This window comes from Myxocyprinus asiaticus, chromosome 45 (assembly GCF_019703515.2).
Source record: "Myxocyprinus asiaticus isolate MX2 ecotype Aquarium Trade chromosome 45, UBuf_Myxa_2, whole genome shotgun sequence".
Classification (NCBI taxonomy): Eukaryota; Metazoa; Chordata; class Actinopteri; order Cypriniformes; family Catostomidae; genus Myxocyprinus; species Myxocyprinus asiaticus.
In genome coordinates, this window is record NC_059388.1 from 19,782,457 (window position 1) to 19,802,021 (window position 19,565).

Here is a 19,565-nt window from a genome sequence, read left to right on the forward strand (position 1 = left end):
ACTTAAAGGATTAGTTCACCCAAAAATGTAAATTATCTCTTCATTTACTCACCCTAATGCTATCCAGGATGTGTATGACTTTCTTTCTTCAGCATAACATAAATTAGGATTTTTAGAAGAATTTTCAGCTCTTTTGGTCCATACAATGCAAGTGTTTGAATGAGTGCCAAAATTTTGAAGCTCCAAAAATCACATAGGTCAGCATAAAAGTAATCCACATGACTCCAGTGGTTAAATCAATGCCTTCAGAATGCCTTTTTTCATAGGTGCGGGTGAGAAACAGATAAATATTTTATTCAATTTTTAATATAAATTCTCCTCCCTGCTCAGTCAGTCTCCACTTTAACTTTCTTCTTGGGTTTTTGGTGATTCACATTATTCATACATACGCCCCCTACTGGGCAGGAAGAATTTCTAGCAAAAATGGACATAAATATTGATCTGTTTCTCACCCACACCTATCATATCACTTCTAAAGATATGGATTTAACCACTGGAGTCTTATGGATTACTTTTATGCTGCCTTTATGTGCTTTTTGGAGCATCAACATTTTGGCACCCATTCACTTGCATTGTATGGACCAAAAAAGCTGAAATATTCTTCTAAAAATCTTAATTTGTGTTCTGCAGTAGAAAGAAAGTCATACACATCTGGGATGGCATGAGAGTGAGTAAATGATGAGAGAATTTAAGATGCTAGGGAAAGCCTGTTGCATAAACAAACTCAAGGTTGGCTTTTGTAAGATAGTGTATTTTGCATTGCACCAAAAGTAAGACACAAAGAAACTTCAAACAGAATGGCCGGTAGTGGGTGCTTTGCAGTTTTCTCTCAAGAAAACATTTGCATATTAGAGGAATAAAGTGCTGCCAAATGCATTTGTTAACAAATTTAGTAATTACAATGCAAATAATAAAATGCATCAGGCTTGGACCACAATGACAGAGAAAGTTAATGGTGTCAGTTTGTCGGTTGCACGAATCGTTGCCCAGAGATGTTCAGAAAGGATTTCAAAACCATGATACAGGAAGCAAAAAGGGAGATATTTTAAAAAAAAAAAAGAGAGAAGGATGAAGGATGATGTGCAAACTAAAAAGGACAACAGAACTGGGCAGCGTTTCCCAAAAGCATCGTAAGCCTAAGTAGATCATAGAAACATTGGAGCCAATGGTCTCCACGATCAACTTAAGCTTGCAATGCTTTTGGGAAACGCAGCCCTGGTCATTGAAATGTATTCAGTACAAAATATCTCATGTTTTGGGGAATCCCTGGAAAACAGATTTTTTTTTTTTTTAAATTGGAAAAAGATTTCAACAATCAGTATTTTGTAAAGATAAACATTAAAACTTTTATTATTAATATTTTCCAGCCACAACAATGAAAATTTAACAAATGATCACTAGAAAAAACAACAACTTTTCTTCCATCAGCTGTACAATACATACAGTATCATAAAACTGGCCGCCAACATTAACCCCCACTACAGCAATATCTGTAGTGTTTTCAGCAGCATATCACAAAATTATAACATTATACATATGTACACAACCACATCCAATTCTCAACAAATTCACATATGTACATTACATTTGTGGCTGAATACAAACAAATGTTAACTCTGTTTCTTTGTTAAAGATTTGTTTAAAAAAGGACTGACCGAAGTTGACAGTGGGTAGATAGATTCAAGAGTTAGGGCATACGTTTAGAAGTTGTTTAAAAATCTAACTCTCAGTCAAGTACTTTGATCAACTTAAACAATACTACCACTGTATTGCACACTGGGATAACAACTGACTTGCTGTTGGTTTCTGGGTTTTCACTGCGATACATCTGACCAAGCAACAGAGGTCTGGAAGTACGCTACATCTGTCAGACATTTAAACAGGTCGTGTGACTGCAGAATAGAGCGCAAGCCTCCTTACCCAGTACTTTCCTCTCCACAGAAGATTTTAGAATGTAAAAAGAGAAAATCTGGCTTTTTTTCCTCATAGCCACTAACACAGAAAGGAATGCACTTTGGTATGTACCAAATGCCCTGGATTCATAAAGTACAAGAATATCACAACAGTCTGAGGTAAAATATTAAAATGTGTTCTTATTTCTATAGTAATAAAATTAACCAAATGGATTTCCTTTAATACTTGTGATGTTAAGACAACATGAATGCAGTAGTGAAGACACTTGTTCTACTTGAGAAAAATCTGTATAGATGTGACTGTTGTCTCTTACTAAGACATCCCTTTGGGAAAAAAGGCCCTCAAGTGATTTCTCCTCTAAAATCATTGGTTAAAAAAAAAGTTAAAAAAAAAAAAAAGTGTCTTAACTGCATGTACAACCGCTCAACTTTGCGGCCACTTGCTCCCAAGTCCCATTTCATGAGGTTTGGGGAGTATCTTTGGGCGATGCTCAAACATGTGTAAGAGAATCACCATGAGTTTTTTAAAGTAAGTGGAAGGGAGTTTCATTGTTTGAAATAAAATGAATGGCATTGATAACCAAAGGCACATTATATTAAAATTAAGGCAAAATTAATTCACACTGCTGTCAATTCTCAGAGCAATAAAAAAGTATGAAGTACATTATGAAATGCCTGCTGATGTTGGCAGGTTACTTCTGCATCTGTAAAGCACTATGGGTGTCCAAAGGGCCCCACGCCCCTGAGCAGTATGCAGCAGGCTTGGTGGGCACTGTGCCAGTCTCTAGTGAGGGGATGAGGGATCAACATGAGCATTACAGCTTTGCTGAACTCCCTGACAGCCCGTGGTTTGACCCCTTTCGCATCCCCACAATATGAGACTGGTTGAGAGCAAGCAGGACTACCTCCTGCTAGAGTAGAGTCAAAGTACTTGCAGATATATTTCTTGTGCATAACATATTAAGTCACACTCTATTGATATACTATAGCAATGCTATAGTTATGATATAACTTTAGCATTGCTTTTACACCCATGTCAGTCAAATTATACTTCCCATGTCACAAATGGTACAAAAATGGCCAGACGTGTTCTAATGTGGGGGGGGGGGTTGTTATTTAAAAAATATTTGTAACATTATTTTTAAAAAGGGAACAACCTTTAAGAATTTGAACTCTGGTCTGATATTAGCAAGTCCATACAATCCAACAGACTCTCATGGTGAAATCATCAGGATTCGTATGACATTTGTAAATTTGGCTAATTCGTATGGCTAATTCCAAGGACTTTCACTACAGCCAATGACATCGCTGGACATTGTTTCAATCTAATATGCAACAATTACTTGCTTCTGTCACACACAACAGCTTCATATCATGTTTACACACTCTACTGATTGGTTAAGTTTAGATTAGGGCATAATAAGTATGTCCTTAACGCCTCGTGCGCGGAACTCGCACTTACTTCCGCATTAGACATCCGGGAATTTGCACATGATGAAGTCGTACAAGTTTATGCGACCAACATCGTGCAAGACCATACCAAATAGCCAACTTGTAAATGATGTATGACTTTCCATGAGATCGTACAATCATTACATATTAATCGGGGTATGTAACGTTAACAACTGCCTTGTCTCAGTGGTTATACATTTTATTCAAAACTTGATTCAAATGTCACATTCAGCCATAGCCTCGACCATCTCATATTCATGTTAAAATTGCATCAATACTTGCTCACATGTAAGAAAATGTAATGTCCTTCCTATGATTTAAATCTAAGTCCATCTAGTCACTGCAAAAAATAATTAATTTTAGATACAATAGAAAAAGCAATTCAAGATTCAAGACTCTAACCTGCAAATTTAACTTAAGCGGTTACCAGTCTTCACTTAACACAATTAAACAACACTGTTTTGTTCCATGAGTGTTAAGTTAAGCTATAAAAAATGCTTCATAAATAAAAAAGGCAAAGCACCAAAGTTTTTTCCTTCTAGGACAGTACTCTTCCAGAGAATAGCTTATACAATAACAAAAACATACACGTCAATTACTGCTGACAACGGGATCCTCTCAGGCAAACCACATAAATTCCTTTAAACTTGCCATCAGTCCATTTTAGTGTAGACACTCTCTTTTTCTCATTTCTTTTCTTAAGGAATGTCAAGAGATTTATAGGCACATACCAAGTCTATCATGTAAACATTGTTTCCCTCTGCTACCTCATATCAGTCTGCAACATCCACTTTTCCATTATGACCTGTTTCTCTTACCATAGTCTCTTAAAATGTTATTAAATTATTGTCTTGATTTTGAAAGTGATGCTGGAAAATGAAACAGGCCTCAGATATGCATTAGTAAAATGCATTTTAATCCTCATCCATTAACGTGCTATTTATCTGACAGGATCAGAGTGTTGTGATTACAATTTCAGAAGCAAACACAACAATGTATCCTACCATTACTTCATTGTGGCAAGGCCATTTGCTTTTTATACTACAAGATGCATGTATTAAACCACGTGGGACTTTGTGTTTTTATAGACCAGATTGTATAAATGCTCCCTCAAAGCAGCATTCTACACAGCCCTGAGATAAAAACTTAAAGTGTTGTTCCCTCTTTCTTGGCCATTTTAGCGTTTCTAGAAAAAAAATCCAACAAAGAGGTGCTACAAAACAGTTCATAGATGGTGGATATGCGTTAAAACTCTATACCTAGAAATGCCACACTTCTGAAAGCTCAGTTCTGCACAATTTCCAAAATCCCCATTTAAAAGAAAAAATGAATTACAGTTCAACTGACTAATTTTGGCAACACTGTCCTTTGTTGTATATTCCCATTTGCATCAGTAATTTGTGCCAGGTTAGTCCTTAACTTTGTGGCTGAGCCAGAAGTGGGAGGTAATTTGGAGATTGACGTAATAGCACCAGTACCCTCAGTGATCCGCTTTACAGTGGTTTTCTCCCCAGTGGGAGGTTTTGGCAAGCGTCTTCTGAGCCATGGGTGGCGGAGGGCCTGACTAGGGGTCATACGCAGGGATGTGTCCCACTCTAGACACTGTTTGAGAAAGTCCAAGAAGAGCGGGTCATCACAGCCCTTAAGTGCTGTTACCCAGTCCCTGCTTCCTGGTGGACCTCTGAGTTTGCCCCTGCGTGACCTTCCCCCATTTAATACCACCGAGCCATCAGGTAACGTTGTGACTGTGCAATAACGGGGGTATCCCTTAGAGCTGATAAAATTTTTGGCTCTCTTAGATGAATCCTGTAGCTTCTGGGAGGGCATACCCAGCAGCTCTATGACACATGCTAGTTGGTCCCCTTCATCTTCTCCAGGCAAGAGAGGGTACCCTGTAAGTAATTCCGCTAAGATACAACCTAAGCTCCACATATCAATTGGCATTCCGTACCGAGCGCCAAGAATGACCTCTGGGGCCCTGTAGAATCGTGACTGGATGTAAGTGTAGACCCGCTGATGCTCATAGCAGCTGGAGCCAAAGTCTATCACTTTTATCCCGCTGCGCCCCTGCTGCTTCAGGAGGATATTCTCAGGCTTGAGGTCGCAGTGAATAATTCTGTTCTTGTGCAGGGAGTCAAGACACTGCAAGATGGAGTGTGCAAACTTGCGCACTAGTGGCAAACTAAAGCCCTGAAACTTGTTTTTCTTGATGAGCTCATAAAGGTTCATACTGAGCAACTCGAACGTCATGCAGATATGGTTGCGGAATGTAAAGTTCTCCAGCATGTGGATGACATTCATAGTGGAGTCCTTATCCTGCTTGCATAAGTGCTCAAGGATGCGAATTTCCTCGGCTGCTTGGCGGTGGAATCGCTTCTCATTACGGACCATTTTCAGGGCCACCTGCTGGTGGTTCTTATGGTCATAGGCCTTCACCACCTGGCCAAAGCTGCCCTTACCAATGACCTTTAGTACCTCATACCTATATGCTATATGGTCATGGGGTACATGAATGTAGGAGCCCTGATCGTCATCATAACCTCCATTGTTTGAACCACCAACTACACCTTGTCGTTTCTTTGCATTTGGACCAATAAAATATATTTCAGTGTAGCTGAAGATCTCCTGGTGTTCAAACACTGTCAATTTAGACATGTACTGTTTCATGGCCTGCTCAGGAGTCAAGGGTGCTGGCTTTGGTTTGCTTTCAGTTGATTTTATGGAGGTTGAGCTGCCTTGTCGACATTGGCTGCTTTCTTGCTGCTTCTCAGGCATGGGTAAACCCACCCTACCCACAGGAGCCAACCCATTGGGTTGTGCAGTCAACACTGTCCGTTTGTTGCTGTTCTCCTCAAACAGCTGTTGAACGTGGATCTGCTGGTGATTTCCAACGTGCAGATGGTCGTTCATTGTGTGCTTATTGCCTCCAGCCTGGAGAAGGTAAAACAAAAACAAGAAACATCATTTGAAGATTGTTTCCCAAATAAAGGACACATAGCACTGATAAAAATGACACACAAAGTCTTGATTTGTCACAAAATAGACAGTCATAGGTAAACATGACTATAAACTCTTGAAGGTTTTGAATTTCTAAGGCCCCATTTACACCTTGCATTAACATTAGCGTTTCATTTCTGGATAGTATCTGGATATTCTTAAGCTGGACTGCATTTACACCTTGCATCTCTACTATTATCGGATAAAGATTTGATCAAAGTTACCAGTGCAAAATGGAAAAAACTACTTACATATTACATCAGAGGTTGTGGTAACTGAAAATTCTCTGTCTTTTATGGAATTTAAAAAATATTAATGGATAATTAAAATGCTTTCCATCACTTTGACAGTCAGGGTTTTTCCTTTATTGAAGATTTTTTGGGGGGCCACCAAAGCTAAATTTCGGGTTGCCAAAGCAAATTTAATGATATTCATCTTGTGTTCAGCGCTTTGTAAGTGCTTTGTAAATGCTTCTCATCTGAAACACACAAACGAAGCCTGGTTTTACGTAAATGTCTCGCAAGCCACAGTGATTAGAAAACAGATGAGACGAGAGCGAGTGGGGATTTTAGGAGTGAGACAAGATATTCCAAGTGTATTCCAATGGAATAAGTCATGGGATATTGTTAATTGTTTGGGTGAAAAGATTACAAGACGGCAGTGTCTGTTGTGTTCTTTCCATTGCAATGGCAGAATTAACAGGAAAAGGCAAGAAACTGCAACACAGCACTTTAACAACGGATGACTGCAGCGTAACCTTATCACATACTGAATTACTTACATAGTTGTATCCGGAAAACGAAAACACATTTGCATTTACGCCTTCTTTAAAAATAATTTAAAATCCATGCCTGACCACCCCTGAACGTGGTTTCAGTGATCCGATCACAACGTGTCTTGGGTGCATTTACATCTATCATTTAACGTGGTCAAGTGCTATCCGATAGCGATCCGATCACCAAAAATGCATGTTTATGCAAGGTGTAAATGGGACCGAAGTCATTCCAATCCTGCCAGTGGTAGTTAAGGATCCTATTCTACTAATCTGCTATAACGTGCAAGGTATTCAAAGCAGGCTCTCAACAGATTGGTAGTCCAAGCCAAATAACAGAGCTGAGTGCTTAATCATTTTTCCATGATTCTCTATAATAGGTTTTCATAGATTTCATTCCACTTTTTTTGCCCAAAAGCATACTATTTTTAAAGTAAAATTAACCCAAATGCAAGACAATAGATTCTTGGACAGAGTACAACTTAAAGGTGCTATACGCAAGATTGACAGTAAAAATATTACATATAGCACCTTTAATCCACCTTGTCTGTTCTCAGAGGATCAAGAGGAATTAAGCGGTTTAAAGTCCAAAGATCACACATAATCGATAATCAGAAAGTCTACATTGACTATATTTACAGAACGAAGAAAAAAAAAAAATTATGCAAAGAGTTAACAGACTGGACTCTTACGTTTTATCAAAATGTTGTCCCTACCTGCCTTGTTTAATAGATATTGCAGTTCTTTACACAATGACTTCCGACTAGACATGACAGTCCCACTCATGTAATCCTAAATAATCTTATAGTTCTTTTGGATCCACACTACAAATCATTTTCACATAATTCACCTTTTAATGTTACACAACTGGTCCAAGAGATCTGGTGTCCACGTTTTTTTAAAAGGTGTGGAATGTCATTTCATACGATTTTAATACAAGTGCGATTTAATGTTTTCCAGTATTCTGTTTGTTGGAAATTTGTTTATTCAAGGACATTAGACATGCATTTCCTGCGTTCCTAAATCTCCTGCGCTGAAAGATGCTTGCTTCCTTGATAACGTGATTACCTCTGCATCTTGTATTTGTAAGGACATCCTGTTGCTTCAGCCAATGGCTTGTGTAAACCCTTTCATTTTATACAAAAGCAAAAACGTATAACTGAAATCAAACATGACTGCCCTTAAAATTACTGTTGTTCTGTTTTTTTGTTTTGTTTTTTTAGAGTGATAGATTTAATGGATTAGTGCTTATTTCTGCAATTGTTACGGATTGTAATGCCGTCATAATCCACTTAATTGTACTTAATTGTTTAATCCAAGCATTTCTGTATACACTTCAGAGACAGTGATAATCCAAGTTTAAACAGAATAAAAGACCAATACAAGACTTCTGATTTTTACAGATCTTCTTTCATCTGAACCAATCTCAAATCCTCCAGTTGGCCACAGCTGATGTTTCTAGACCTCAAATAAAGATAAAGAATAATACCCAGTATTATTCATAATATGAACTCTAAATCCAAAGGCTCTGACACAATCTGCTCTTAAAACACGCTCAAAATGCGACCATATTTCTCCTTTCGGCCCAATCTTGTGCCTAACTAGTACAATAGAACTTACAGTGATGTCTTGCGAGATGACAAGCCTCTAGTTTACTGTAGAAAACAGGATTATCCTAATAATATGGGGAAAGCCCCCCAAAGCAGCCCCCTTTAGTATCATTCAGAATCAAATGACAGTTTTAAATAATTATATATACTTATTTAAAACAGTGTGTGTGTGTTAGGGCAGGGAAATTTAAAGCATTCATTTCCGTGATTAATAGCTGACTGTTTTACATGTTTTTAAAAAATTGACAGTTAATGCAGTATCCTTTTTTTCCCACTTCCTAAACCTTCACTTATGATTTTTCCCCACTTCCTATGGCTAAAATTGGCATATATAAATTTCCAAGTGTTACAAGCTCGACTTTCCCGGGCATACTAAACACGGGAGCGGATTTACTGTTTGGAGAATGGAGACTTCACCCGCAAGTGATGAGCCAGGTGTGGGAGAGATATTGGCAAGCTGCTGAATCAAAGGTTTTTACCTGTAAAAATGTGTACAACTCTATCCGCAAAAAAATAAACATTTTATTGTTAATACTTAAATAATTAAAATAAAATTATTCTAAGTTCTTTGAAACAAAGTATAATGTTAATATATTAATGATTACATTTTAATGTTTGTTTCTATGCTTAATCACGATTAATCACAGAAAATTGTGCGATTAATTAGTTTATATTTCTGAATCGATTCACAGCCCTAATGTATATGCATTTCTTTATATAGATTATACAGGGCTGGACTGGGAGTAAAAATCGGCCCTAAAATAAATTGCTGAAAATTTCACCTTTACTGACTACCGAGTTTATGCACCGCAAACAAGAGATTATTGGGATTTAAAATTAGCCTCTAATAGGAATTAAAAGAGACAAGCTGAATAAAGCTGTGCAATTTCATCCTTTTGTTGTACTTGGTTGCCCTGCCGATTCACTCAAACATATTCTAGACAGGTGGGGCGAGGGGGTCATTGAAAGTGCAGGCTTACTGACAGTTGTAGAGGACAAAACTGGAGCCGAACAAAAGACACATTTGGTTTTGGGGATGCAGTGAGTGTGGCAATCATTCTAATGCTCACCTTCTCTGCAAAGAGCACATGCGGCACGAGACGAGCTGTGAAAAGCCAAGTGTGACTCAACTGGCCTTAATTTTGTTAATTGGCTTTAAATCGATATGACAGACTTTAGTTTAACAGGACTAGATATGTAAAAGTACAGATAAATAAGAAGCAAGTAAGTCGCACTGTCCTTATAATAACAATACTGCTTTAAGTCTAGAATGGTCACCCGTAAAGGTAAGCCAGCAATCTAAAACATTTGGTGTATAATTGGATGTAACCTTCCAAAGCTACCCAGCCAAATTAAACGCAAACTGCACGTGTTCTGACGAAAAAGCATTTAAGCCCAAAGTATACTTGGTCAGACGCAGATGCTCACGCAAATCTTGTCATCAGCAGAATGCGTGAGCACTTAATCTCCTGATGTTGCCGCTTCAAGAATGAGTTTGTGGGGAGGTCAGTAGATACCTGCATTTGTATAACTTGTGTCTTAAGAAATATAAAGACATCTTTATTGGTCTAAACTCCTGGCTGTGAGTAAAACAATATGCCTGTTGTATTCTACTCATTTATTGATGTTAGCGACTGTCAATCTATTTGTTATTTCTGATATTTGCAACCCTCTATGCTCTCCACTGATTATCCGGTTCACTGACTGAATGTTTTTAGTACGAGAGTGATGAAGCATTATTTTTTTAGGCACACGTTTGACAGCGGTCCAGAGTTTGTTAGAACAATAATGTTATGATGGACACAGTACTTAAACTGGCTGTATAAATATGCTTCTACCGACTCTATGACTGATGTTTTCATCTATTTGTAGCATACGAGTTTTAGTGTGCAGTTTGTTTGACCGGCTGACATCAATTACGTATAATTGCTGTAAATAAGTCGCTTCTGACTATGAGTTGCAGGACCTTTTATATGATGAAAAAACAACAACAACTTATATTCCGGAAAATATGTTAATCAGATTAAAAACATATATTTGATTTAAAAGATTTGCTAAGACTGGTTCTGCTGACTATTTGTGGCAGGACCTCTCTGACCTGTAAGAGTGTACACACATACAAATGGGCCTACCATGCAAGCCTGGGCTTTCTGGGTCTATATTTATCCCTATTAGAATGAAAGCTAAATAAAGAACTCCAAGGCAGTCTACTTAGTCGTAAATGGCATTGTTTCAATTCTTGCATTTTATTTAGAATGTTCCAAGATACATTTACAGAAAATGCAATTATTTGAATGTTACTAATTAACAAATTGTTGATCAAGATGTGGTTTTCATGCATTACATGGACTTTGGCATACTGAATTCTTTTCTATAGAAGATAATGTTCATTGACCCAAAACTCCTTGCCATGCAGACTCAAAGGACTATGATTTTGGATGTATCGATTTACATAAGGAAATTCACAAGATCACAGAATTCAGCTTTGCATACTGGTTACACTGATGGCCTTAGCATTGCCCATCCCCCACTAAAGGCAACCTATCCACACAATACATTAGCCAATGACTCTGTTGGAGCCACTAAGCATTACCAACGGTCATTACACACAAACGGTTTCAGTCATTTCTAAGTATATTGCTAAGATAAATTTAACTAGGTTGCATAGGTTTAAAGCACACATTTTAGCATTCGTCTGAACACCCTAAAACTGCTGTCAATGTCTTCTTGTTGATATCTTTGAAGCAAAAAAAAAAAAAGCACTTTTTTTTTTTTTTTTTTTTTTAAGAAAAATAGTCAGCAGCCTGATTCAATATTTCACAGTCTAATCATTAGATTGCAAGTGGCTATATCCATGTTATATTCAAATGACGCCCCCCTCATGCAAGACTAAACTGGACATCCAATCTGGTCACTCTACACCCCACTAAACATAGCTGTCTTCATAAAGTCACCTACTGTACATGCAATGACATGTATGTAAATGCTGTCGGAAAGCAATAACTGGTTTGTATTCTGTATTAATCACTTGACACTGCTTTAAGGCTCTTAAAAACACATGGCACATCCTGCTATAATGACCATAAGGGGTTCCTCACCCATGCACAAATCCAAAATTCACATTGCCACATTGTAGCAAGCTTGTGAGAACAAAGAAATAGACATGCATTGCTACAAAGTATAAGTAAGAAAGGTTTTGTACCGTGAGAGAACTGCTGTTCCTGAGAGGGGGTAATGTGACAGGTGATGTGGCTTCAGTCCCTGCTCCAACCCGGGGACCCCCTATGCCCAGTCCGGGGGAAGACTGTAGCTGGCAAATCTCACCCCCTTTGCCTGCAGAAACGAGAATGGTTTTGGAAAATGTTACACTGGAAAGATATGATGCAAGTGCTTTATAATATCTGTGGATCACAAAGTATTTTTTTTTTTTTTAAAAAAGGGGGGCATTTAAAAAAAAGCGAAGATGGTTATAGCTGATCCAGCAAGTGTTCAGGAGAACAATTGTGGCCCCACATCCTGCATGTTGATATCAATACATCAAACATGTGCAAATCGATTGTGAAACTGAAAAGAGAACCAGTAATATTTGAGAATGGCAGAGGTTTAATCATTTTAACGAAACGAAAACTATCATTAGCACGTCGAAAACCTTTGATGCTGAAACACCAGACTACATAACTACCCCAAAAATCTAATTCAAAGCGCGTTAAATATATTCTCACCATAAAAACAAGACTTCACTAAATATAAAAACGCCTTTCTAATGGTGTTTCCTGAAAACCGGGGCTTAATGATTCCGTACCGACCACTGTAGGCAACGGAGGGCAATGAAACATAAAACTGCCAGGCTTACAAGCGTTATGGAGCATTTAAACCGGATAAATAATCCATCTCCAAATTCCAATCCGGAGAATAAACGTGCCCGGCGAACGGATCGGGATATTCGCCGCCCTCTGAGATCCGGACACGGGGTTCCTTACCAGTCGGGTAGACAGCAGCAGCAGCAGCGCAGGGTTTCTTGGTTAACATGGCCGCTGAAGAATCTCACACACACGTAGAAAACCCACTTCAGAGTCTCTACCCTCCTCCCTTTGATCACCCACTCTGACTGTTGCTACTCCAATCAGCTACATCCAGACCCGTGCGAGCAAACTCTAAGGGCTGCTTCCTCAAACACTACCCGAATTCGCTTTATCATCGCTTGGAAACGCGCAAAACAAACAAAGGCGCACGCATGGCTCTGCTCTGCTCCGAACTTTTGGGCCTAAATTCTGCACGGCCCGTTGCATTCGCATGGTCGTGGTCTCATGCACTAACACAGCCGCTGGGAATATACTTTAAACCGGTTTAGGGTGTTGTCTCGGCTTATCTATCTATCACCCTCATTCGCCTCCACCTTCTTTTCTCTCCCCTCCCCGAGCAGAACGCGGCGAGCAGAGAGTCCACCAACCACGTCTGAAGTCTCGAATTAAGCACACAAAACTCGCATACCTGATGCCACAGAGTTTGTTTAAATATGCATACTGTTTATTTCAAACTGGAGCATCGTGCTTTGTCATGCTTTGGATCCATTTCACATAATGCATGATATAATCATACAGTCTTAAGGTTTGGTTTATTTAACACACTTCAGTTCCAAACACTGCCTGTATAGACATTTATTATTATTATTATTATTATTAATGCACATTTTCTTGTACACTTTTAGCACGTGTAAAGTTTGGGCTGATGAGTTACATTACTGTCCACTAGAGGGAGGAGTGAGTGCACCTTAACATAACCACCTCTGCTTGTGCTGTACATTAAGTTCCCAAGTAGTGGCTTCACTTGATTGTGGTACAATTATTATATGAATTGAGTCGAAGGGAAATTAAATGAACACAATTTAACCTCTTCAAAATCATGTCCACCAAGCTGCAGTAAATCTCAAAGATCATAACATCCAAAATACCACATAACTGCTGGTGCGTCACGTACGTTTACAACAGCAAGTTCAAGTAAATCACATAAATGTATTCATATCATATTATTAACATAAGTATTATATAATAAAAAAAGTGACTATTTGAACTAGGTGTAAATAGAACTTGCCACACAGCACAACTATTTGCACTCAAATTGCATAGTGTAATGGCTGCAATGGTGAAGTATGTCAGACAGTGACGATGTGTGTTTCTCAAGCGGACGATTCGGTTTCAGTTCCTCCTTTTGTCCCACTTTTTCCCATCATGTTTCCACTCTTAATATTTCCTTTAATACTGCTTATAATAATAAATAAAAATGAATATTAAGGTTGATTTCCCCAGTGATTTGGTTACGGTGAAGGTCAGGGAGTTGAGAGAAAGGTTTGATCGAGGTAAAATTAACCATAGTTTTACTATATTAATATTGTAGTAACCATGTTTTTTGGCGGAAGCCATAGTTTTAATGCAATTAATCATTTTGTCACTATAGCAATATGGTGCTAATATAGTAACCTTGATGATACTATGGTTACTGTAGTAAAACCACTGTACATTTTTGTAAAGTAAGGTTAGGGTTAGGTTTAGGGGTAGGGGTTGGTGTAAGGTGTCTGTGGGACTCTAAATAAACACAATAAACACACTGCAGTGATACTGTATGTTAATATTTAATTATGAGTGGAAATAGTATCTGCCACTATTTGCCCCGGGGTGTAAATTGCATCTAACACTATTTGCACTTAGTGCAAATACTATGCTTGTTGTTGCTATTTGCACATAATGCAAATTGCATTAATCTATTCCTATTCTGCCTTTAAAAAAAACACGTTGAATAGTTATGTAGCCCTACATATTTAAATGCACATTCTGAAGTGACTGGGTTATTCGTAATGTGATTGAATCCCAGATTATCTGTTCAAACAAGTTATTCATTTATAAAGCACAACAACAATGATTAATCTTGATTATTGGTATTTCTCCCTGTAAATATTGTGGTTTGTGTGTAAATTGAGTTCATCATTTCATTTTTTGGATAATGGGATCTGAAAGCCCGAAAGGTTTGAGGTTTTTGATGATGATTATGTAACCCTGTAGATATTTTCAGTTTCAGGCTCAGCATTTAAACAGATAAAAACATTGATTAGCTAATCTCAGTTTCATTGTGCTATGGCCAAACAAAAGTGTCAGATAACCACTCACAAACTTCCATTTAAACATTCCATTTTAACTTTTTACCAAAAGCACATGTTAAATTATTCTGATAATGATCACTTATTTATTATGGACAGCACTCAATGTGACTATAGTGTTTTTGATATGAAACAGTACTACACAGTGTATAACTTGTTTTGTATTATATCCTATTATGTTTACATAGATTTGTGTACAGTACATGCAATCTATACTTTATTTTCACTTAAATCAACTCACAGCTCTTGAAAACAAAGGTTTATTTCCAATTTTTTAAGTTTTTGGAAACTCAAACTACATTTAAATATAAGTGCATTAGATAGCAAAATATATAACTAAGTTATAACTTTACATTTCTTGCCATTTTTGCAATTACTTTAAACGTACTCATCCAATGGTCATTTTTAGTGGATGTAAAAAGTTCACACTGGTGCCCAGTTTATTAGCAATCGCATTAAATATGGACTGTACTGGATGTTCCACTGTTATGAAAACCAGAAAGTGTCCAAATACTTTTATCTAGTGCTGTCAGTCAATTATTTTTTTTAATCGTGATTAATCACGATTTTTTATTTTATTTTATTTATTTATTTATTTTTTGTAGTTAATCACGATTAATTGCACATTTTGAAAATGCTGAAATTTAACTATATATACTTGTCAAAATGCTTTTATTTCAATCTTAGGAAAGAAAACAAAACAAAATGTAACAATATAATGCTTTATTTACATTTCCAAACAAAGCCTTCCATAGTATAAAGACAGAAATGCCCTAAAATGAGACCAATTCAAGTAACATTAAATGTTTCCCAAAAGTCTAAGTGGCTAATTGAAAGAACTAGTTCCCACATAGGTTGCAAATTCATTTCAATGGGCATTAAATCTCTTAAATTCTCATCCTCCACAATATTAAACTGCCGGTAGACTGTGGCTATCTGCTTTGTTACAGCAATCGTGAAGCTGCGTTTATGATTAGTGTCAGAGCATCAACGTCAGTGTCGAGCGCCGCTTTGAACTCTCCATGAAAAGCGCTTGCATTTTTGTCACAGTCTGGCCTAACTGTGCCTCCCCTGACTGTCTGCTTGTCTCATCTGAGTATTTGCCTGTGTTGGTTTGTCTCTCACTCCTTCGTCTTGCAGATGCCACATTGAGTTTGCCATCCCCAGTTGCCTTGGCAACAATTATTACCAATCAGCTGATCATCCGCGGCACCTGTTCTCCCAATTACCTCTCCCTATATCAGCTCCCTTTGTGTTCAGTCCAGTTTGTTTGTCAGTCTGTTCCTTGAGTCTGTCATTTGGCTAAAGACTCTTCGTTTGGTTCTAGTATAATACTAGTTCTGTTTTGAGTTCACCTTTTCCTCTATTGAGAAAGTTTTTGTTCATAATCTGTCTTTTGTTTAATTAAGCTAAGTTTTGCCTCTGTCTCTGCAACTGGGTCCTTTTTCTCTGAAATGACTGTGATCGTTTTGGTTATAGACTTGCTGTGCTTCTGTGATGCACACAGAATTGCACTGTTGTGCAAGTCCAATGCAGATGAATGAGAAACAAGCGAGTAAAAGATCACTATATTTCAACTGAATCACACTAAATAAATATAAAGGATAAAGAACACTTAATCATGCTGTACATCCCATGATACCTCTGAAAAATGCCTGCATTAAAAAAATATGTCCAGTCTCTCTTTCTCCACATCTAACTCGCATGCCATTTAGTACTGATCACCTTTGGAAGCATACAAATACCTTGAATACAAATGAAAATTTGCCATTCCTCCTTTGATATGTAAAGGTTTAAGCCAGTGGGCCTGTAACTGAGGTAGTTTGGGTTATGGAAAAGGGTTTTGGGAGGGACACAGCCGAAAATACACCCTTCATTATTTCTGCATTTGGTGCTTGCTTGAACTGATGCCAGGTTTGTGTACATGATGATAGACTCTTGAAAGGGTGGGGTTAAATCTGACTAAAAAATTTTGACTGTTGGCTTAACTGTTGAGTGGTCTCACATACGTTAGAAGAGAACAGTCACCTAAACTTATAACATTTTTATTTAAGATTACGAGGTTTTAAGATTATGTTTATAAAAACAAAAACAAAGCAAATACGCATGGATGAATCGTTCACAATAAGACCAGTAACACGCATTAAGAAAATAAATAGGGTCAGTTTTGATTTCATGCTGACTTTAAAACCTAACAAATTTAGTTTTGTGTAATATTGTGCTGGAAATTACTTGTGCTATTTTTCTTTAAATGCCAAAATGCCATTTGGTTTGATATTTTATTAAGTAATACAATGACAATCATCTTTTAAGGGTGGATTAAGTGTCCAAATATTTTTGTGGCCACAGTAAGTGCTCTTAGAAAACATTTTTACCACAAACAATTTTACCTTTTAATTTGAAAACAACACCACAGTATGTGGGGTATGTGCATTGACAGCATTTAATTGTGCAGTAACAATCTCATCTATTGTAGCTTTCATGCTCAATAATCAAGAAAACAAAGTGCAGCATACTCTGAAAGTGGAAAAGTCAAAACCAATTCCCAGCTCCACCCTGCAGAAAACTACTCAATGTAGTGTCACGTGTCAGGCTGTGGTCAGATTGGAGCAGGGTGTGCTGGCTGTCATGGCATTTGTCACTGTGGTTGAAACCTCAGTAAGCACTATGTAAGGAATTGTGCCTCTGATGACAGCGTTGGGTCGTTTTCAACAGAGCAAGAAGGGCTGATTTAGGGATTGTGTTAAGCCTCACATCATAGTCTTGTAGCTTCTGATAGTGGAATGTCATAGGGCTGACAGAACCCATTTGGTGAGGCATAGCCATAGAACCCATTCACTGAGGCAAGGCACCATGAAACTATCACCCGAGGCTAGAAGCTGTGAATAGACCTGCAGGAGTGTGATAGCAACGGAATCATAGGTGTTATTTGCAGTTGAGTCCCTCAGTTGGGGATTCGAATGGTGTGAACCATGAACTTATTTCACTCAGGGATTTCATAAATGTAGCTACTACCAAGCATGCCTTTCCATCACCAGACTTTTTGTTATTAACAAAGGGTATGTGACCCCATTCTCAGAAATCACCTTTAAAATGCCAAATCTTAATATTTGTTCCCAGTCTTTTAGGAGATTCCTGATCTTTAAGAGATAATTCAGCCACTGTCACAGGCTGTTGTTCCCCTACTACCTTTACTGACTTTTACATTCAGCATAATTATACTGTATGGTTTGCATTCTTTTCAACACTGTTCTGTGTATATTTCTGGCTCTACAAGCAATAGATATGAGCAGGGATTGATAAATGGTAGTCCCTTGCCTGGAGTACCACAATGTCTTGGTGTACTTACACCATTGGCTTAGGGGGAGGATGCAAGCCTTGGTCTATATTTAGCTGCTTTGCTTTTAGAACTACAGGAGCATCCAGGCATTAGAATGGTGCTCTGGGAATGCGTGGTGATTCCAGCCTGAGCTTTCTTCACTTGGCAACATGCTCACCGAGGCACATGGATGCAGTACAAGGCTGCTTAATGTATGTGAAAATATACTACAAATTTAGATAGATAGTTCGCAATTTCTCACCCAAAACAGTTTAATGCCAGAATATAGTATCAATCTGTTTATCGCATTTCTTTTATATCTGTTTTCTGACCAAATGGAAGACAATGTTTCGGAAACCTGTATTAAAAAAGCCATTATTTTTGCAATTCTGTTTGGTGCAAAAGATTACACACTTCCCCTTTAATTTTAATAAGGGTTGACAATTTTTTTTTGAACTGTTAATATTATTTAATCTCTTTCAACCCAAAATTCACAGAACAGCTTTTTCTGTACATGTACATGTAAGTACCTGGCATCCACACATACCACAAGTCCACCAGTTAAAATAATATCTGTCTTTGTTAAAATGAGAAAAAAGAAAGAAACATAATAGCTGTCTGCTAAAAGCATGAATGAACCAAAGGTCCCTATCTGAACCTATAACCCCTGGTGACTAATTAAAGCATGTATAACTTCACCTGCTCTGCTGTAACAATAATGAATTCTACAGACAAATTACTCATAATGATACCCATTCCTGGAGACAGACAGAGAGAGGTTACACCTGAGTGGTTTTCAAAAACACCCATACACACTTAAGAGTTTTTAATGTTTCTATCATGTTCTATCATTTCATAACAGACTATAGACTCTGTTTCCTACATGCAGTTTCCTTTTGTTCACAACAGACATAAGCTCTAATCAGTTATGATAAGATTCATCATGAGTACGGCACTTAATTAAATCACAAGCTCGTTAGAGACCCCCTTTCGAAACTGAACATATAATAAACCAGTGATTCTCAACTATTGTTTCGTGATCAAAAAATGGGTTGCTGGGAAAAAAAAACACTACTTTATACAAATAATATGATGCAAAAAGAAAATACAAAAAAAAAAATAGGTTTATCAACTTTTAAAAGGGAAAAGAAAATGCATCCACCAATACCAACTCTTATTCAGCGAGGTACCAGTACAGACACAGGTAATGAATCCTATTATATTCACTCGATTTACATAAAGCTCAAAAAGGTGGCAGCTTTAACTCAGGGCCTACAGACTGCATTTGGCCAGCAAAGATTATGGGTCTAAACAAAAGTGCAGATGTCTGAAGTACTGTTTCCATCTAAAT

At 37.7% G+C, this 19,565-nt stretch overlaps 1 protein-coding gene across 1 annotated transcript; it reads right to left on the reverse strand.

The window, feature by feature from the left end:
- Positions 1–1,342: 1,342 nt before the first annotated feature.
- LOC127434970 (dual specificity tyrosine-phosphorylation-regulated kinase 2-like) lies at positions 1,343–13,128 on the reverse strand. The gene is made up of 3 exons (XM_051688039.1): positions 12,725–13,128; positions 11,947–12,077; positions 1,343–6,296 (listed from the first exon to the last, which is right to left on the reverse strand). Exons 1-3 carry the CDS (start codon positions 12,771–12,773, stop codon positions 4,704–4,706), a joined length of 1,773 nt encoding a protein of 590 aa, XP_051543999.1. The 5' UTR covers positions 12,774–13,128; the 3' UTR covers positions 1,343–4,703.
- Positions 13,129–19,565: the final 6,437 nt, after the last annotated feature.

Coding starts and splice junctions, on each gene's coding strand:
- LOC127434970 (XM_051688039.1), bottom strand. CDS start 12,773: ATGTTAACCAAGAAACCCTGCGCTGCTGCTGCTGCTGTCTACCCGACT. Junction 12,078..12,724: donor TGCTGCTGTCTACCCGACTG/GTAAGGAACCCC, acceptor TCGTTTCTGCAG/GCAAAGGGGGTGAGATTTGC. Junction 6,297..11,946: donor GGAACAGCAGTTCTCTCACG/GTACAAAACCTT, acceptor TACCTTCTCCAG/GCTGGAGGCAATAAGCACAC.